Below are 21,896 nucleotides of genomic sequence, written 5' to 3'. Positions count from 1 at the left end.
AGACAAATGCAGAAAGCTAAGTGTTGAATATATTCTTTTAACTTCAAAGGATGACTGTTAGGGCTTCATGAAGTATCTTCCAATGATGCTGGTGAGCTGTCACAGCAATACAGGTAGCAGTAACTTCTGTGCCCATCAACAATGCAAGCACACGGTCGGATTAACGCAATACAAACAAGCAGGAAGCTTCCCGTTGCAGCCGGGCAGGGTGAAGAGAGTTTGCCTCATGCTGGGTTACCCACAGGATGGAAAATTGGGACTGCAGTGACACAGACCTTGCTCAGGAAGTGTACTGTAGTCTCCCTTTCAAGCATACAGAACAGAGACACATCTGATGTGAAACTCGCAGCGTATTCACCGCCCCAGTTACAAACAGCCAATTCCCTCCTCAGGTGTTACAAAAGCAATCTACAGCCAACCACCTCCTGGGGCTACCTTCTCTCCTCATCTTCAGGCTTTCCCACTAATGCACCTCAAAGTGTCTCAGCAAACCACTGTGCATTTTAGAACAACGACTCATTCCCATGCAAGATTAGCCAGTCTGGGAAAACTGACAATGGGGAGGCTAAATGACTTCCAAGGCTTCTAGTCCTGAATGTTTTAATTGCAAGGCCACAGTTCTTCCCATCGAAGTTATTCACCCCAGCATATCACCAGGCAGTCTGCACCAGCTCTCAGTAGCTTGTTTTAAAAATTTGGCACTTCCAGACTAGTAACTCTAAAGCATCAGCAGACTGCATCTTACCAAACAGCATCAGGCAACACTGAAAGTTGTTGGCCCAGTCTGAAAAGCACTGTTATGCTGTTACACCACCACTGCAAAGGTCCTTCCGAACACACATTACTTGAAAAATCCATGAGAAGTGCAGTTAGTAGAGATTGTAGTAGATACATAGATCAAACAGAAGTAAAAAGGAAATATTATCCTTAATTTTTCACAACATATAGTACAAGGCACAGAGAGAGAGAGAAATGCATTTCATGGTTCAGGGGCAAAGTCCTGCCCACACCATTACTCACTTTGTACTGGGAGGCTTCCACTCATCTCTCACTGGCTGATCAAGCAGGGACATCATGGAATAATTATCCAACATGAGACCATCAGGGTCATCTGTCTGACCTGGGAGTTTGCCAAGAGGAAAGTCTTTCCACTGTACTTCATCTGGGTAAAAACAGTACATAAAGAAGTCTGAGCTCCCCAGAGAGATTTTCAAAAATACAAGATCCCCTTGAGTCCACAAACACTGTCTCACACAACTCAGCCATTCAGCAAGAGCGAACAATTTCAGTATTCTGCAAAAATAAGCTTGAGTTTAACTAATTTTATTTCTAACTTTACTATCTCTTCCAAAGAAAGTCACTGTAGTATGTGAGACAACAGGGACACATCTGGAGTCATGTAACATCACACAGCCTACACAGCACAGCTCTTCCAAGCTGCTGTGAGACAATGCCCATTAAAAGAAACCTCACAGTATTCTGGAGCAGCCCTTCAATATTTACCTTCCTCTTTCAAGCATACTTTGGTTTGAAAACGTACACATTGACTTACATACATTAATTTAAAAAACAATTACTCTGCATACTTCTGTAAATGGAAAGAGGTATTTGTACACATAGGAAGATAAAAACCAGCACCTTTGCATCCAGTAGCTCATTTCTGCAGTGAGACGAAGCATCAGCTTCTTAATGACTTGCTGACAATAGCAGCTGCACAGCAACAGTGCAACAGTGACTAAAGAAGAACTGAAGCTACAAAAGTAGAAGGGTGCTTCTCTTCTAAAGAGCTTCTAATAAAGCTAAGAAAGCCTTATTAATCCATAAACCAATTCTGGACCCACAAGTGGGCTGGGATGAGATGGCAAAGAAAAAGAATATCACAGTCTTGGAAATTCTGTTATTTGTTTTTATGAGCACCTATTGCTGTTTCCACTCCATGACTTCATATCCATTAAATTTGGCTTCCAATGGGGGCCAGAAACGGCACAATGGGAAATCATCACAACCGATAACGTCAGTAAGCCCATTCCTTTATGGCGTGGTGCTAAAAATTCAACGACAGTTAAAAGACAGTTCCCAACTAAAAAGATACTAATTGTTACGTGTCATTGTTTTGACAATAAGATTTCTTAAACCTATGTGCTCCCTTGATACCAGAACACATTTCTGGAATGCTTACAAGCAGCTCAGCAAAGACCAGCAGACAGAAGCCTTCAGAAGATAAGGCACCCCACTCCACAGAGCATGCAATAATTACAAAAGCTATTTGAGATCCCTGCTAAAATCACCTACAACTTGGCCATTTCCTTCTCTTTGCCTGAAACCGATTTGTTTTGCGTACCTGATATCTGCTCAAAAACCCAAGCATTGTCCTAAAGAACTGGCAGATTTATTTGTTTACTGTTCTCGGGCATTTAATAGAACAAAAAATCTTGACATCGGATAGTGCTTTCTAAGTGTTATAATTTTACAATTAAGAAAGGGGCAAATATAGCATTTGGTAACATCCAACACAGCTACAAGGCAAATTACCATTATAAATATTTAACAGGCTAAGAACACTCTTTGGGGAACAACATAGTAAGTAGTTGATACACCACATGTTACCATGGGTTTGTACATACCTACTGGCTATAGTTTCAAATTGTTTCAGGATGGTAACCACACAAATGTTATTCAAACAGAAATTAAGTTTACCCACAAACAACTACAAGAACAGAATCTTCACAGAAATCAGGTGCTTCAGGACACAATGCGTGTTCCTTCGGTGAAAGCTTTGCTTGACCAGAACCAAAGTCACTGAACTGTTCTCAAAACATCCAGCTCTAACAAGCTGTCCACATCTGCATAACTAAGCCAAGCTGCTTAGGCAGATCTCTTTTGGTTTTGGTGTTTGTTTGTTTTTGGGGTTTTTTTTTGGGGGACAGCTGTTTGACCTGAGTAGGGTACAAGACTTCATTGTCTTCTAATCGCTGCTTTTCTTTGTCATCCTTTAAATACCATTTTGCCTCCAACTCCTCTCCACCAACCTCCTCCTCCTGTCTTCAGTCCCTCCTTACATCACTTATCCAAAAATCTTCTTAGCTACAGAACCCTCCACCCCAATGAGAAAGTATGGCTACCATAATAAAGCTAAAAAAACACTGGATATGCTGTTTATTCCCTCTAAACACTTGCCTTGCTCCTTTCTTTTGCTTGCCAGCATGTCGTAACAGCAGTTTTCCTGGAGCATGGAAATTACAAGCCTATGAGTGGGGCTTTCCAGCACAGCCAAACTGTGCTTTCAAATATCCCCATGTGTGACAAACAGAAGTCCAAGAAACATGCATGTTTTCTTTGCCATTCACAGCTGGGATATATGCTGCCCCATCAATGGGATACACTGAAATTCTAAACAGTTTGCAAAAGCCTGATAAATTTAATGAGGCAGTAACAACATGCTCCTGGAAAAAGCACTCATAGTATTTAAAGAGTTTAAGAGAAATGACCCCTGCACATAAACAGAAGATTGGAGAGAAAACCCCTGAGTTTTCAGTGATTTGGCAGTCAGGTGATTTTGAAGCATGCTTCAATTCTGGCCAGGCCCAGAGAGCTGAGATGCCTTTGCATTTCAATTAACACTTGCCAGTGACAAAGACTAAGTCTTGCAAAGTCATTTTTTACCTGCAGTGATCTGCCAGGCCGACCCTTGCAGTGCTGCCCTTTTCTCAGCAATAGCCGCCAGGTTACCAGAGTGAGCAAGTCCTTCCAAAGGATTTGTTTCAGTTACCATCTCTTCTTCCTCCTCCTCCTCCTCCACCTCCTCTACACCATCGTCTCTCTCCAGCACATCATCTTGTTTCTCTACAGTCTGTGCTTGATTTTTAACCTGATTTTCTTGCCTGGCCCTCCACTGTAAGCTCTCTATAGTATAAATTGGCTGTTCACTGCAGTCTGAAGAGATGCCTGGACTGGACAAAGGGCCACCTCCTTCTGTGTAAACTGAAGCAAGATAGAGAAGGTTCTTCCGCGAAGAACGTGGCAAGCGAGGTCTCATGATTGTGAGAATCCTAGAAAGCAAAAGGTCAGCGTAAAAGTCTTAGAAGCAAAAAAGACTCCAGATGAAAGTTTATCAAGCTGAGCAGCCTTTAAGTGTGTTTCCTCCAGGACAGCTCATTCATATATCTCCTCTAACAGATAAAATCTGATTCTTCCCTGGTGAGTGGATGCTGAAATATTCCTTCTTTGTGATTAAGGACTTGGGATACTTCTAATGGAATTCCTGCTTTGCTGTTCTCATGTGAACAAGTTACCACCTGTGCTAAATCCGTATAGCCTGTATAAGCGGTCACTTCTCTGCTACCAAGTCACTTTTTTTCTGATCAGGTTGCTTCTATTCAAGCTTTTACCTCCCCCGATAATCTCCGCTTTCATTTTGAGGGCACAATCCTCTTAAATTCTCCTCCTTCTTCTCTTGGTAAAATCAGTGGGGAGACGAGCAGCAACAAGCAGGGCTTCATATGTACCTGCCACAATTTCTACTAGATGCAAAGGAAGGGAACACACCTATAACTCAGCATATCACAAGAGAGCCGGCCAAAGCTGTTACAAGAGCACTATTTGCTGTCCCTTTTCTAGGTCACCGGATCAAACTTACAGCTGAAGAAGGTGTGGGGTGGCCCAGCAGGGAGCTTCCAAGCAACTATCAGTCAGTCTTATCCACTGCAAAGGAACTTTATGGAGGAACAGCTCCTTCACGGACACCTGTTTGTTACAGTGTTGTTGTCTCTTCTTCCCTTCAAAGACAATGAAAACAACAAGGTGCTCAAAACTCGTTACAAACACGCCCTTTATCCCCTTGCTTTTTTTACCAGAACACTCATTCTCAGACAAGCTGACATCCCAATCCCAGTCCATGACCAGATGTACTGACCAAATACATCAAGGTGCTACAAGGGACTTGCCAATGCACTGACAGCTAGGTTATGTGTGCATATAACACAGATGTGAGCACAGCAAGATGTAGATGTTCCCAAGCTGGTTCTCTGCATGCCATGCCAGACAGAAAAGCCACAAAATGTATTTGTACAGTATTGTCCCAAATATTGACCCAGTATACTGCTTCTGGGACCTGAGATCATTCCAGATAGCACTGCAATGAATAGACTTAACAGCTGGGAACTACCACCACTTAGGAATCTTGGTACATAATAGATATGCTCAGTGCTGACTGCAAGCGTCAAACATTAACCCACGACTGCCACAGATACTGGCAAAATCTTGGTGCACACTGAGCCAGACCAGGAGAAGACAGAAGAGGCGGCACAATTAGCCAGCCAGAAACCTCCCCAGGGTTACACTATATCGCACTATAAAAGTCCTGTTATCAGAACTCCCGTGACACTCTTTGAATAATTAAAGCTCTTCCCTGCCCTGTCTCTGGAGTGAGACATTCTGTCTGCCTGTTTAAACAGTTCTAAGGAGTTAAGAACAGAAAACAAAATACTATTTATTACTTTTGTGTAAGCCTAGAAGGCATGAAAATCCTGTGATAGGATTAAAAAAAGACAGCAAGACTATGTAAGTATCTTGTAAAGGCAGGCTTCTGTTAAGTGAGGAGAGAACTGGGAACAGGGACAGAACAGGTTGCATACAACATCATCTATTTGTTGTCTGCTACTGTTATTTCCTACAAGTACTAGTATCTGGAAAAAAGAGCACTTAGGGCCCAAACTTTCATGGGGGAGATTGGCTATTCCTATCTTGAAGAGGCTGCAGCATAGCTGCTAATAACAGTTCCAACTTTTTGCTAAGAAATGCACGACATACATAAGCTGCTGGTTGAAAAGTGTAAGAAATGCAACAATAAAACTCTACACACACACCAAAATGTAGCAATTAGGTTATTGCAGTTTCCATCTAAAGGTCACACCACTCCCCCAGTTTTCACAGTAGTACAGAACAGACCCTTACACTACTTACACACAGAAATTCCATGCATACTCACCAGCGTTTACTTTGGCAATGCCAGTCAGCATCTCAGAAATCCAGTTGATCAAGAACTGAGGCCGGAGTTCTGAAGAGTCAGAACATTCCTTCAGTTCCACAAACATTTTCTCTATTAGGATCTGTGTAAAACTTCGGGAAAGGAGGCCTGTCAGCAATGGCTGCCAAAAGCAGTAAAAGGTCTGAGGAATTTTGAACTGCCATAACTCTTTATTTGCTGCAGTAAAAAGAAAAAACCAGAGAAGCCAAAATTCACTGGTCTGTAATTTTTTGTGAACCACTGGTGTGACACTTGTTTGAAACTGAAGTAGTTTGTTCTGAGGTATTTCCTGGGATCCTCACTGAACCTGGAACTATTATTTTCTTATGCTAGGGAAGTAAAACAAGCAGCAAATTGATAATTAACAGCTCACTGAAAGCAAAAAATACAATGCCTGATCTAATCACATGGTGAACCATAGGAAAGCTGTTTTGCTAATCCCTTTACAGTTTCATCTTATTTTGCACATAATCGAGAGCTATCTGTCTAAAAATACACTGCAAAGTGAAGGCACATTGAGCAAAGCAACACAGAACCAAAGCACTCCTCAATTTTTACTACTGTAGTATAGTCACAGAAATTTGAGGCTCTTTCTTGGAAAGTTCTTTGCCTGGTGTTTCCAAGAGGTCCCAGGGAAACTGACAAATTCTTAATTTTCAGTGCCTCTAGGTACCCAATTCTCTTGCAGAAAATCTGTGCAACTCCAGACATACAGGCAGCAGCATGGAACTAAGATGCAACTGGTGCTCAAAAATAACCATTTAGATTTGCTCCAAATCTTCAGTGTAGAAAAGAAACTAGTGGGAGTTCACAAAATCAGTAGCTATTGCAGACACGAGCAGAGATGCAAGCTTTGAAAGATGTTTTGGCCAGCCAGCATTCAGTGCTGAAGAGCTATCTTTCCATGGTAAGAGATTTATGCAAAAGCGACAGCTATATATGGCCATAAAGGGGTCTGAAGAACAAGTCAGAAGATGTTTAAGGACCCAGACATATGAAAAATATGCAGAGAATTACAGATTTTCAATATAATGAGAACAAAAGAACAGACCTGGACATAACACTAGCTGTGCACTTTTTACTTATGTGGTGCCCAAAACACTAACCTTCATACTTGATATTTAACATCTTCAGACAATCCATCTTTGGGATGAGAAAGCCATCACTGAGAAGAGCTTCAGCCACTGCCTCCCTAGAGCAATCACAGAGTCTGATTAATGCCACTTAGTCCTTTACATATTAAACCCCCACTTCTACCAGTTCTGAAACAAGTTTGAGAGCCAAACGCCTGGAACTACGAGGAGGTGATCCAGCTTGTTGTAAAGCACTAAAATCATGTGCCAGTTTGGGGCTGGATATATCCCACTAGACTTGGAGGGAATGTGCAAATTGCAACAGAAGCAGAACCCTGAAGGAAACATTGCTGCTCGAGTTGCAGAGGCAAATATTTCGGTATTTCAAAAGCACAGGAACATCTGTCATAAACATTTCACAAGCACAGAACATTCATCATACTGAAATACCTATGGTTTGCAATATGATCCAAGTCTTCTGCCAGTTGGTCAGCCAAGATTTGAGGATCTCTGGCTCACAGAGCTAGGTTCAGGGGAAAAGCCAACCCTGCTGACCTGCTGGCAAGGCACACTTAAGGTGCAGTTCACACAGCTGTTCGGCAGGTAGGCTGTGGCAGGGTCACAAATGCTCTTCCCTACAGCACCTACAGTTCTTGCTTGGATGTCTTCTGCCCTTATAGCTATCCTGCGAACTTCGGTTAGTCTGACAGCACTGAACGGTCAAGCTAAAGTACCACTTCATCTCCTGTTAGGCTGGCTTAAGTCAAGTGGAAGATTGAGGGGACCCACATAGGCTCAACTGACACTTGAAAGTAAAATACAGCAAAAGGGACTGAAGTAAAATTCCCATAATAACTACCCCAATATCCAGCCATGGGATACTCTTTGAGTTCTTCTGTTTGTGCTTCTATCCATAAGCTTGTCTATCTGTGCAAAGATACAGCAGTAAAATAAACACTTCTCAGAATAAAACCCAAGGTGGCCATCTTTGAACACCGAATAAATTCCAAAGAAATAACTGCTTTTGCTATCAGACCTGTTGGATTTGGAACGGTAGTACCCATGTCAAACACAGCATAGTTTGGTATAGAATGGATCAAAAAAATTCACCTTCTCCAGTAGGGGTGACTTCCAAATCTAAACATCCAACCGTGACATAGATCCAATACAGGATTTTTATAAATACGAACAGCAGCTGAAGATCTCTGAGTGCAGAAACAACACACACAAACACTAGACCACTTTGTCATAAGCAGATGATGTGGTGGGAAATCAGAAGGGCAGTGGTAGAATGTAATTTGTTTCTAAAATACAAGCCCACTTTCAATCCCCCTCTTCTCTGGAAACTGCTCCAGCATAACTACCATGAGTCCTACATGCAATGACTGATCATCACCAACTATTAAGGACAGCTCCATGCAGATGGCAGCTTCAGTTGAGAACTTTTTAAGCAGAAAAACATCTGACTAAAAAAGGTCCACTGGGTCAATTCTCTGAAGCAGACAACAGAGGATCCTTTGCAGTTAGCTCATTCTGCTTTAGGTCTGTAGGAATCTTCTGCCCTCTGCATAACCCAAATTACAGGGTATGTTGGCAGGGGAAATGAAAGGCTTTACTCAGAATTACATTGGCATTCTAAATTACAAATGTACTTTCATAGGTCACTTGACATATTCAAGGGAACTCAAACTCTCATACCTCTGAGTGCACAATCCAAGCTGCCAAACCTAATGAAGTCACAGCCTTGCCAATGCATTCTGTGCCTTCCTCCCCTTCATGTGCTCTATTTTCCATGAGTGAATAATAAAAAAATTCTTTTAAATTAAGCACCTTCAGAAATACACAGGAGACTGCAGGAACAACCCTGTCTTCAGCTGAGAAGGACAGTACCATTAGTCAGTCCTTCAGAAAATTCCAGTCTCACAGAGGCCACTGGGGAAGCACTAGCGATACATGACAGACTCCATGTGAATGAGAGAGGAAACAGTTGCACCATTTCAGGAGAGATATGAAGCAAAGCAGAAGCAATTACCACAATGGCATTCAAAAACAACTTCTAGGAACCTCTGTGTTCACTAACATAAACATAAAAGCACAACTTATGTGTAAAGCTTGCAGAGTTTGTTTTTTAAGTAAAAAACTTACTTGATTATAAGCACTTGCACACTCATTGCTGCCTTGGTAGCATACTACTATTCATCTTCTCAAACAAATGTCATGGTGGAGAACAGACTGATAGCAAGGGCTAGAGAAAGTAGAGCTTTTATTGAGTTTCTGAAGAAGAGAATCTATGACCATTCACACAAGATCGCTTAATGGAGAATTCCCTCTAAAGAAAGATAAATCTGCACTTAAAAGAAACCCCATGCCATGTCACTGTATTTATGTTGCTATTTAAAAACCAATGGAAACCAGAGTGTGATAGGGTCTCATTTTCAATACCGTTAACATGCTATTATTGATAAACAGAAGTAGAATATACATGGATGAATCCTTTCTGGGAACTGTCTTTAATCATTTTGGGCTCTCAAATAAAGTGCATAGGTGGTTCTAAAAAGCTGGATAAAAGCACAGCCTTCCATTAACTGTGAATACAACAACTTGTGTTATTTAAAAAATGCATCTGGATGCTGGAATAAAAAATAGCACGAGATGAAGTAGGCGCTCAAGGATGAAATATGGGACCAAGTGCCTAATCCTAGAGTTTGCTCTACCATTCAGAGGCTTCCAACCCACCTCTGTCTCCCCTCTACAGGAAGAATTTGCTTTTGATTTGCCTGACTGTTCATCACGCTCAGCCAGCTAAACTTGGTTCTTAGTGGGATTTAGCATTTGTCCATAAGGCCACTTGTTTGATGTCAGCTCATGTAGCGTTTATTCAGATGCAGTGTGGCCTTTGTCCTGTTATTACTCTGAAATGAGCAACACAGTATAAGTGTTCCAACAGAGGAGAGCTTCAGTAGAAAATGCAGATTAATTGAAATCATTTTCTCTCAAGCAAAACCGTATTATTCAAGCAACTTTCCAATGTTAAGCAACATACAGACTCTAATAGGATTCTTCATTAAGCCACCTGCCATACTGCAATACAAATAACTGTACGATACTAAGATTCTCCCTTAAGGATCCAGACAGGAGAACAGGGCAAGTCGGGTTTTGAGACAAGGACCTGGCTGCATGAAACTTCCTGAATAAGAAAGACATCATGGTTCTGTCAGCAGGCTGCCAAGGAGATGGCAAGAGGCAAGTGGTTAGTGGGATCTTCTTGCTTCTCCCTTCACCCCCAGCTCAACTTTGACACAGTCAGGTGTTTTTAAAAGTGTAGTGAAGGCAGCAATCTCACTGCAGTGCTAGTTCCAGCCTTTGCTGTTCTGGAAGAAAAGGACCTGGTGGTGCTAGTTGATGGCCAGCTGAACACGAGCCAGTGGTGTGCCCAGCTGGCCGAGGAGGCCAACAGCATCCTGGCTTGTATCAGAAACAGTGTGGCCATCATGACAAGGGCATTGACTGTCCCCCTATACTTGGTGCTGGTGAGGACACACCTCAAATGCTGGGTTCAGTTTTGGGCTCCTCACTACAGGACAGACATTGAAGGGCTGAAGTGTGTCCAGGGATGGGCACCGAGCTGGGGAAGGGGCTGGAGCAGAAGTCCTATGGGGAGCAGTTGCGGGGGTTTAGCCTGGAGAAAAGGGGCTCAGGGTGGACCTGACTGCTCTCTGCAGCTGCCTGAAGGGGCTGTAGGCAGGTGTGGTTGGTCTCCTCTCCCAGATAACAAGTGACAGGACAAGAGGAAACGGCCCCAAGCTGTGCCAGGGGAGGGCTAGATTGGATATGAGGAAAAATTTCTTCACAGAAAGAATGGTCAAGCACTGGAACAAGCTGCCCAGGGAGGTGGTGGAATCACTGTCCCTGGAGGTGTTTTAAAGAACACGTCGATGTGATGCTTAGGGACATGGTTTAGTGATGAACTCGGCAGTGCTGGGTTAACAGTTGGGCTTGATGATCTCAAAGGTCTTTTCCAACCAAAATGATTCTGTGATTCTATGGTTCTGGCTGCAGGGAAAAAAAAAACAACTGTGGGCCTGTAGGTTGATTAGTCTGCTTGAAATAGCTGGTCTGCAGAAAGGACACTCCAGCAAGATTCAAGATGAAAAATCAATTTAAGACCTTATCAAAATTCACAAGTAAATAATTTTCACCCTGCAGGATTAAAACAGGGAAAGTAGGCATAAAGAAGGCTTAAATAAGGCGAAGCATGGCAGCATCTGGCCTACATTGCTTGAACCAAAAACGGAGTTTGAGAATCAATAAAGTAGCTCTTTGATATAAAAACAGTCAGTGGAAAATGAGTACATCTCAACACCCTGCTAAAACCTGGTTCCAATGATTGCTCCAGTGACTGTGAAACTGAGCCTATACTGTCACTGTGGTGAAACATTTCCATTACATCACTATTATTTCAGGTACTTCACAGAGAGCACTGCAGAAGTGCCACAAAACCCATGCAGAGCTACCGCATGATGCATGACTGCATCTTACACAGGGGCTTGGAAACTAACACCACCCAGCACCAGAGCCACGCTCAGCACTTGGTTTCCAGTTGTCCTAGCAAGAATGAAGGCGGCAAAGGTTAAGGGTCATCTATTCAGCTTTGAAGAAAGGTGTCAGTGAAGTCCCTTGACCCACTTCTCTATCTCCTAATACAGAAGTGAGAAACTCACCAGGAGAAATAATAAGCTGGGTGACCAGACTTCCACATTCTCCTGCAACACAATGCCCCCTCCCTGCTTTGGCTTTGCCAGCTCCCAGGAATAAACACGTGTGTGAACACAGTCAATCCACTATGCAAAAATCAAGGCAAATGCTTTATTAAAGCAGCTGGCCTATTTGACATCTACTACTGAGAAGAGCAGAAAAATACACAAAAGTACCAAAACTAGGCGTTTGTAACCTGTATGTTATGCAGTTCCTGGGGCTTTCTGGAGCTAATACCGCTTAAAGAAGCAAAAGGAGTCAGAGAGAGCTTGTAAAGTAAAAGGAATAAGGGTTGGAAACTCACTGCCGAAGCTGTTCTGATCCAGTAACATGTATGTTCCCTTTCCACAAGTTTGGCTCAAAGTCTGGAATTGTGGAACCAGTATTTACTGGAAATAATACCCACACATACATATCAAGAAAAACATTCTTGCCGAAACTTCTCTCTGAACACAGGCAGTTAAAGGCAACTGCAAAATCTCTCTGCAGTAGCGTCACCACCGAAGGGTTTGGCTCTTTGCAAGTTTTGCAACCTGTGAGCTGTGAAACAGCCCCCCGTTCTTGGCTGCTGGAAGTGGGAGATTTCCCCACATATCAGAGTAGTTATTTTAATGAAGTTGCCTCATCATTAGGAGTCGCTCAGGAAACCATAAAACAGCTAACAGAAACAAAACCCACAAGACAGAAAAGAATACATCTTTATAGTCACAAAACCCAGCTTCCTCCCATCTGTTTTCTTTGCCTTATTTGAAGCCGGTGCTTAAGGGAAACATCAAAAAAGCCTTATTCAATGTAGCACAATGCAGGGAAGACCAAGTTCTTATGAAAACATTACTGCCAGATTTGACTACTTAAGAAATGACAGATACCCTAGAGATACTATACCATCAGACTTTTTTGTTGGAACAAAGGATCCAGTGATGCTGTTTTTCACAGATTCTTGTCTCACCTTTGAAGTTTCTTTAGGTTACACCTAGCATCTGAGTTTCATACCCTTATCTATGTTATTGGGCTGGAATTCCAAACAAAGCTCTCAGAAAGCTGGAAATGAGATCAGGCTCCTGAGGTGTGCCACCTAGTTCTAGGACTTTCCCAGATAGACATCAATCTTTTTAAACTGCTTTAACTTTGGGAGCAGCATCTCCTAAGCACGCTGGTGCCCTGTAATCCATGCTATCACATACACTTGAAGAAGGCAGGATGTAAAACCAATTCTATTCTACTGCCAGTTTACCTTCTAAGCAAAGCAGTGAAATTCCCAACATGTTGTGCAGGAATTGTTTCATTTATAATCTACAGCTATCCTAAAATATTTCCACAAGTGGGTCTTTTTGAAAGACAGGAAAAGCCTAACCCTTCCATTTGACTGACCAACACATAAGCAAGCACACAAGCCTACGCATTGCAGTTACAACAGTGAAGCACCCAAACTGCTCATCCACAATAACAGCTTTCCGGAACAGAAGATTCACACATGGGCACTTTTGGACTAAGAGAAACTGTTTAACAGAACATGAAAACAACACAGACTCCTTCCAAGCAGGAGGTGGTGTTGGGGGCGGGATGGTTACTTTTCAAGTCTTCTCTACATCTGCCAGACCAGTTTCCCGTAAAAACAGTAATGCAAAAAAAGCTGTCACATTCTGACGACAGCACCCTGTACAAAACAGCTTTCCACCAAACCAAGCAGTGGATTCAAGCAGCTTAAAGCTGCACTTAAATTCAATTCTGTTAAACTGTTTCAGAGGTGTCAGGCTGACTGCAGGAAAGCAAACTCCTGCTTATTTGCCCACTGATCACACACTACAAGCAGGCCTACGCAGGCTCCTTCCACTATGTTGTCCTCAGAATATCTGCTATTTGCTCAGGAGCACCCTTCAGAAGCAAGGGGAAAAAAACGTAACCAAGCTTGTCAGCAGAAAAGCTAGTTATGGCAAGCTGTGATAACTGTTGATAACCGTTGATGCTGCGAGCAAGCACCACTTCAAGCCAGACTGCTACCAGTATCCTGGGGTCGGGAAGTGCTCTGGAGACAATCAGTCCTCTGCAAAGCAGAAAACTGGCTATTGACATTAGGGGGTCTGGGGTTTTTTTTGTTAGTTTTAAGGTTACTAATTCCAGAGAGAGACTAGAGATTCCCCATTTTACTGCACACTCCTGGGACAGCAATGGGTCCATATTAGGATTCTATGTTAGAAAACTCATCACATGCTGTGGTCTTTTCACTGAACAGAACTCCAAAGAGACTTCCCTTCCCCACACACCTGCTCTCCAGCCAGAACACAGACAAGCACAGTAGCAAAGGTTTAATTGACAGCCCTGCCTCAGAATCCATCCCACTCACTTGCTGTCTGTTCTAACAGTTTAGGCACTGCCGAAACTGTGAATTCAGCCTAAAGAGCTCCTCTGAGAATTGCCCATGACATAAATATATAGCGTGAAGCACTTAAGATAGGAACTTGAGACTGTTTAAAGGGAAAAACATTAGCATGGTTTTGTTGTGCTAGTAGTAAAGAACAAGCATTGCTGAGCCCTGGGAACTGGCTGGGTATTCCAAGTGTTGTATCCTCAAATACACCATCAGTTCCAAGGCTTTCAAAAATGAAGCTGCCCCAACTCCTCTCTTCACCCTCCAGCACGTGGTATTTCACAGCTTGATGAGGACCACAACTTTGAAACACTGGTGCCTCAAAGGCCACAAATATAGTCACTAGCATCTAAATTCTGAGTATTCTGTCAGAAGACCTAGTTTGATTGATGAAGTAGATTATTTGTTCTTTTGGAAATGTGCATAAGTGGGGTTGAATGTACTTTATGCAGCTTTATGTATGGGACAAATAGCAAGAGCTGACACAACAGGCAGTCCGTATAAAGGTGATGACAGACAACTGCTAGAACATGATTTAACACACTTTCATGGAACATCATAAAAATGTTTTGCAGAATCACTGCACAGCAAGTGAACCAAAAGCACAGTATTTTCAAAAACAACTTGTTTTGATCATGTACTTATAGGACAGTACTGTTATGAAAAGCAACTTTTGCACAAACGTAAGCTAATAGGAGAGCATGCGAACAAGGTGTGGCTAACAGGATGCTCAGTGAGAATCAGAATCACAGGTAGGTGTAATGGCTTGCCTTTGGTACACAGGTACCTTCCAAGCACCTAGCAACAGACAGTTTAAGTGATATTGAAGTCCCATGTTTAGTAAGTTATGCTTCTCATCACTGAATATTCATGCCTTCTTGCTCATTACTCCATGCTCAGTAACCAATGGGCAACACCAATAAGGTGCAAGTCTCTTCCTCAGGGTTTTCTTTGGCACAGGATCTGATAACCTCTTAATCAGCAGCTTGTATGGCATATATATTTATATTCAAAACATAGGATCATCTAAGTTGGAGAAGATCTTTAAGATCATTGAGTCCAACCATTAACCCAACACTGCCAAGCCTACCATGTACATCAGGAGTTACAGCTCATCCCTGTAACATGCTACTCTCTCCCCTCTACAGAGTTACACTGATCACATTTCTCAATGGAACAAGATCTTAATGCAAATTTATACAGTAATGATAAAGTCTCAACTGGGTTCTAGAGACCCTGCAGTAATAGAAGGACAGAAAGTATGGAAAAAGCCAAGTACTGCTCTGCAATTATGAAGAATTCTAAAGGCTACTGTGAAACCAAAGTCTACACAAGGTTGCTAGGAGAGCTTTTGAAGACACTGAAGATCCTGACATGCCTTGGGGTCAGCACAGCTAAGTCAGGGACAACACCCTGGAGACCATCTGGCACAGGAAACATTACTCATTAACACAGATCAACAACTCAGTCCTCAAAGATGTTGAGGAAATCAACCAGGTGTTCTCTCAATGATCAGCTGAATGACACAGTGAAAAGGCAGTGCAATAGCTCCACATGGTACCTTTCACCTCAGTTCCTTATCAGAGACATACCTGTTCTCTTGCATCAGGTCTTTGATCTGAGCCAAAATCCAGTCCACTTCTGAAGAGGAATCAGACCACAGCTCTCGAGATTTTGAAACAGACTGCACTGTCTGCATAACCTGAGTGAAGGAAAAATCCAAACATTAACAGAAAATATTCCTCAATGGTGAACAGAAAGGCATTGCTACTAAGAGAAGATGCACATGGCCATATGCACTTCATTATCAGTGCTTCAAAAAACTCACAAAAGTTTCCCTTCCTAGGGGTACATTAAAAATTAACATAAGCCACATCATACTTGGAAAAGGCCTCAATTAAAAAGGCAGCAGCACCAAGAAGTCAGTCCTGGCATCCTCATTCTGGTTCTAAACCTTGCTCTCCCTGACTTCAGCACAAACCAGGACAGACTCATTTTGAATCATTAACTCAACATCTGGGGTGGGAATGAGGTTGCCTACTCAGGACAAGGTTTTGCCAGTCATATTATACATACAGTAGATCAAAATGTTGAATCAATGCAGTCATTTAGGCAACGTGTAACCAGATGAGAGCATCTGATGAGTAGGAGCAATACACGAGACTACTAGGCTGTACCAAGAATGGAAGAGAGAATACTGAAAGTTAAGAGTTTTCTTGGTTTGATATACACCTTATCTGAGCCTGTGCAGCAAGCTAAGACCTGCCTTCTACATATGCTCCTTGAGCTACCCAAGTAGCAATTAACCATGACCACTTCCTATAAAACATTGGTATGAAGCATGTTACATCACTGACAAGTATCTAGCAGATTCTTTTTGGAAGACAGTAACTACTGAGAGAAAAGAAAGAATTATTTTTCCTGCCAGGTAGGAATGTAATGTAAAATGAGACTGGAACACCAAGGTGTCATTTTCAGGACTCTGATTAGCTCTCTTAACCCATATATGCAAAGCTACCACTGCAAAAGATACTTTAGATGAAAAATCAAGTGTAAAGACATGACTTAAAGTGACTAAGTACCTCTACCCTATGCACATGAACAATTAGACAACAAAGTACACAGCCCCTATGACAGAGCTTATTCTGGCCTAGTTTACAACTTCAGAGATTTATATAAACTTCTAACTATAATAAGTAGTTAACAAAATAGCCAGAGAAGTATCTGGATCAGAGACTGTACAGTTATACTGTTATAATGGTGACTTAGGTATAGGTGATTCTCCTACTTCATGAAAAAGATTGGAGACAGACTATACATTTACGCAGGGAGACTAGCAAAGACACGTACTACTCTTTCTATGCCAAACCAGGGAAAGCATTTGAATATCAGCCTAAAAAAAGCTTCAAGTAGTATTTATTTGATATTTGGAACATTCAGTTGCTGTCATGGTTAAGAAATTATTTGCATGCACCAAACCATCTGCCCTTAAAGGGCGCAAGAACAAACCCACGTCATTTTTTTCAATCCGTTTCTAAGTTTCAGAGATTTTACCAGCTATAATCAGTTTTAGATTACAGGTCTACTGTTCTACAGAACAGAGTTTCAGAGGCCAACAAAGGGCCAATACGCTTGCACCCCTTCAAATTACTGGCAACAGTAATTAATGCATAAAATTAGTATTATGTTTTTCATTAAAGACAAACTCAGTAAGAATTTGCAGGTATCAGCCACAAGGAAAAACATTCCTTGCGCTGACCAATCTTGGCAAGGCCTCTGCTCACTCTTACGCAGTGTACCTTAAAGTGGCAAAAATGATGCACTAAAAGAAGCTATATCCACAACACAGGTATATACAGAGCATTCATTTTTCACAGTTCAGCTGTACTTTGTCAGTTGACAGACTTGGAAGTGCACCACTTGAAATCAGTCAAGAAAGGCAGCTTTACAGAGTGAACGGAGAAATTTCAAAAGCACAGTATGCAGAATTCAATTAAATTGAGGCATGTAATATAGAGTACTCTTCAGCATGTATTTACACCATTTTGATGGGATAAGAACAGCTTCACATGTGCTTTGAAACAAAGGCTTTGAAATTACTCTTTAGCAACTGCCTGCCTACTTCCTTCCCCATTAAACCCTGGCCAGTTTAAATTTTGAAGTTGCATTTTCCTACTTGGTTTGAAATACTTCCCTCTGTTCTGTTAATATGTTAAGAGTTCACTCACCACACATAATCAACTTGTCTCCTTTATGATGCAACACAAAAAGTACAAAATAAGCCAGTACCAGCTACAGAAAGGGAAGGACAAACAAAGGAGAATCATGTTATATACTCCAAAACCAAGACAATGAAGGAAGTGGGATGTTCATTCTCAATAAAATTCTTGACCCTAGTTCTCATTGCTGATTAAGTCTGCACTTCACTGGAACGTTAGCACACTTTCTCCTTTAGGCCCTAGTGATATTAATTGAAACAAAAGTGAGAACAGCTCCCCAGTAACAACAGTATGTTGGTGAGGTCATATCCAAAGATATTTTACAAGGTTTGTAACCCAGCTCTCAACACATTTTAAGAACCATCCCATTATTAAGAAGGGGAAACTGATCAGGGAGAGATTTCTGGGGCAAATTATTCACAAATCTTAACTGCAGCACCTTACCCGCTGGTCCCCTGCAAAAGTATATGATGGATGATAGAACACACAAGCTAATGACTTCTGAATGACAGGTCTCAATTTCCAGACATGCTAGGATGAAAACAAACCAAGCACTATCCACATCCACAAGGAAGACTTGGGATCTCCAACAAGTACGTATCTCATTTATAAACATGAACAAAGTGTTCTCATCCATCACAGCTCAAACTGCTTGTTCTCTGCAGTGAAGCTTCTCTTTGGCAGCCATGATTGACAACAGCAGAAGAGGTATCTGAAGAAGGAATTAAAAAAACCTCTCTCCACATATGCAGCAGTCATGGGTCTACTGTGGGCTATGCACTAGATGGCAGCTCTACTTTAGGCAAGAGTACATAAACTGGCAAGCGTTAGCAGCCTGTGGCCACTGGCGTACTGTCACCTCTACAGCACTGATACAAATACCACTTCTGTATCACTGACACTTCTGGACAGATTATAATTGTGGGAGGGTGCTACAGGGGAAAAAAACCCAGATCCCTGCTGTTACGTGAAACAAACTCCTGGCACAGCAACTTAGTTGTGCTAGCATTCAGGTATTTCAAATGAAGCCTGGCCAAGAGCATTAGTTCTTCAGTTTGGGCAAGAATGAAGACTTACCACCCCAAGCAGGAAATGAGAAGAACCAGAAGTGCTGATGATCAGACCGTACTTACCCTAAACTGCTCATTCTTGTAGGATATCAGCACATCTCTGACTTTTTCTAGAAATAAACATAAATATATAGTTTAAGCAGAGAATGGATCAACTATGTAAGGGAATTTTGCATCTGGGCAAGCTGCTTAGTTCTGCTGAGTACACATTCAAGGAAGACTGCAGTCAAATGAAATCATAAATTCCAATTCAGCCAACACTGTGGAAGACTCCTACAGCTCCCAGACTTTTCCAGTAACATAAAATTTATGAAGTGGGGTTGAACCATGAGTTCAGTATTTTATCACAGGCAAGCTGGATAAATCCAGACAGCTCCAAAAAACCCCCTAAATAGATCAGTTTAGGAAGAAATTGTTCCCACAGACAGTTCATGTTCTGCTGCATATTTGCAATCCTCATACTTGCATTTCAAATCTATTTCAACAGCACTGAGGCTACTCACATCCTTACTGGACTTCATTAAAGTTGAATTGACCATCCACATGAGATGTCCTTTCTCTCATCTGTGGACCACTTCTACTGTACCTGAAATAGCACCATCTTTCAAAATACTTCACCATTCAGGTGTGATTGTCACCTGCTATCAGAATGCCCACCACCCAGTATCAGCTAGATTAAACTTCACAGGCATTTGAACTGTAGCACTGATACATCATTGCCATTCCATCACTCTAGACGTATAAATCACAGAATCTATTGTATCGATCTGTGGTTCTCTCTTTTGGTAGCTGGGGGCGGGGTGTTGTTCTTTTTTCTTTTTTTTTTTATTTTTGTGTGAGGGGCTAACCAGGGAGAAGGAGGAATAGCACATGCTTGTATCTCATCCAACATGAAGTCAGACAGGAGCCCTCACATACACTCTGACAAGAAAAGTGATAAGTGCTGCTGTGTTCCAAACTTCAGTACTGCCTCTAGGTTTGGATTGTTCTGATAAATTATGTATTAAAATCAAAGTGCACAACAAATTAGCTAACGCTTCTGGACTGCAGCTACTGTATCTATGTATGCGTCTGTTACAAAGGAATCTAGAAGACTTGCAACAAATTCATAGATCCTAAAGCCAGAAAGATCATCATAGTCACCCAGTGTAACCTTCCAGGGAGCAGTAAGGGTCACTTCAGCATTCCTGCTGAAACACTCTCTGGACCTTGGATTGGGCTGCTCTAATCTGCTGGGTGAGTTACTCCCCAATAAGCATGCCATGTTTTGTCTGAAAAAGTTATGACTAACTCATTTTACTGTTGGAGGTACTGTTTGATACCTCAAACTCACAGACCAGCCACCTAATCTGAACTCCTGCTTCCTCCAGTAAGTCATTCAAACTACAAATCGACTTTGAGTAAAGTTCTCTATTTTGGGTTCAAAAACTCCTGGTGATGGAAAAGCAACCACCAACACAGTTTACCAAAGTTTTCCCATTGTTTTGCACTTTGTATCTTAGATTATGCCCATGTTGAGTTACCTGTGATTACTTTTTATTTTATATACTACTGGCAGCTAGTAATTTTTCTGTCCACATGTGAAGTATTTTGAAACTGGCTGAACTGCCCTTATCCTGTTCTTGCTCAAGTTATGAATCTGCAGAGTTTTGAGGGCTATAAAAGGACCACAGCATTCTTTGCCAGTAATGGCCTCAATACCAAAACTGTGGCTGTCAAGACACTACAACTAATTTTTACAACACTTGGTCCTAAACCATCCCAGTATAACTGTTGCTACTGATTAGTATACTGCATATTCAACAGAAGTAAAAGATTTTACGATACAAATTCAGTCAGCTAATACCAAAAAAGTCAGACACCCCAAGAATCCACTCAGGTCCAAAGAGGAATCCCAAAACTTGAGCTGAAGATATATCTTTATGCATTGTCAGGGCTAGAAGATGACACTTTTAAAGTGTTCTCTCTAGCATGGGACATACCTAATCCCTGTATGTGCCATTATTCTAGGGACACCTACCATGGAATTCCTTGTGTTTCTGACAGGCCTCATGCTGTGGGGTTTGAATCTCCCATGCGTCATTGTCTAACTCTGTACTTGCTTCCACCCCTTGCTGCTCCTCGTCCTCACTTTCTTCACACAAGTTATTGCCTAGCTGACGGCTCCAATATGTCTTTCGCAGCCAGTCCAGCACAACATCACAACCTAAGGGAGAGCAGAAAACATTATCATCTCAGTGACATTTTGTTATTGAAAAAAAGTAATATAGGTGGCACATTGCTAAGTTGCATTCTGAAAAGAAATGCTGTTAACAAGTTAGGAACCTTGAAATCACATACAAGTCCGTTAATGAAAAAACAACAGAAACCCACAACCCAGTATCACAGGACTGGTAATACCCACCCACTGTCTTTTTGGCCACAGAAAGGACTGGACACTGCTATAGCACTGCACCTTGCTCAAGCCACACCAAATTTAAGCAGAAACTAAGTCCCAGCAGTGGTCCCTTAATGAGAAAATGAGTCAATTCTTTCATATCACCACGATCAACACAGTGTCTATAACAATAACATAATTTTTTGTTCAGAGACTACATTCTATAGAATGAAAAGAAAACCCCTTTTCTCCCATCACTATTTCACTACTCAATTCAACCTAAGGGTCCTGCCGAAGGTTATTTAACTGGTTCCTCAGTGCTTAACCCAAAATTCCCAGGAATCCCTTCAGATGCCACGGGCTGGTCATTCACTCAGGCTTGCAGTACCTACTGCATTTCTTCCTGAATGGGATTTTTAAAGGTCTCAGGTATCTCAGAGCCACCAGGAACAGCACTTACCTCTTTCCCTGAGAAGACCTTCCTGTGCCGTAAAGAAGCAAGAGGGCCG

The 21,896-nt window shown here is 41.9% G+C and overlaps 1 protein-coding gene across 1 annotated transcript in view; it reads right to left on the bottom strand.

Annotated features, from left to right (window-relative positions):
- Positions 1-21,896, bottom strand: part of LAS1L (LAS1 like ribosome biogenesis factor) — a 28,546-nt gene that overhangs the window by 3,951 nt on the left and 2,699 nt on the right. The window contains exons 5-12 of the mRNA XM_040614233.1: positions 21,031-21,216; positions 19,074-19,120; positions 15,814-15,923; positions 7,132-7,217; positions 5,987-6,202; positions 4,637-4,775; positions 3,664-4,049; positions 1,021-1,162 (exon numbers count right to left, since the gene is read on the bottom strand). Coding sequence (XP_040470167.1) covers positions 1,021-1,162; positions 3,664-4,049; positions 4,637-4,775; positions 5,987-6,202; positions 7,132-7,217; positions 15,814-15,923; positions 19,074-19,120; positions 21,031-21,216 — 1,312 coding nt within the window. The remainder of the gene's footprint in view (positions 1-1,020; positions 1,163-3,663; positions 4,050-4,636; positions 4,776-5,986; positions 6,203-7,131; positions 7,218-15,813; positions 15,924-19,073; positions 19,121-21,030; positions 21,217-21,896) is intronic.

Source organism: Falco naumanni, chromosome 14, assembly GCF_017639655.2.
Source record: "Falco naumanni isolate bFalNau1 chromosome 14, bFalNau1.pat, whole genome shotgun sequence".
Classification (NCBI taxonomy): domain Eukaryota; kingdom Metazoa; phylum Chordata; class Aves; order Falconiformes; family Falconidae; genus Falco; species Falco naumanni.
Note: the sequence above shows the minus strand (reverse complement) of the source record. Positions and strands in the feature narration are given on the sequence as shown.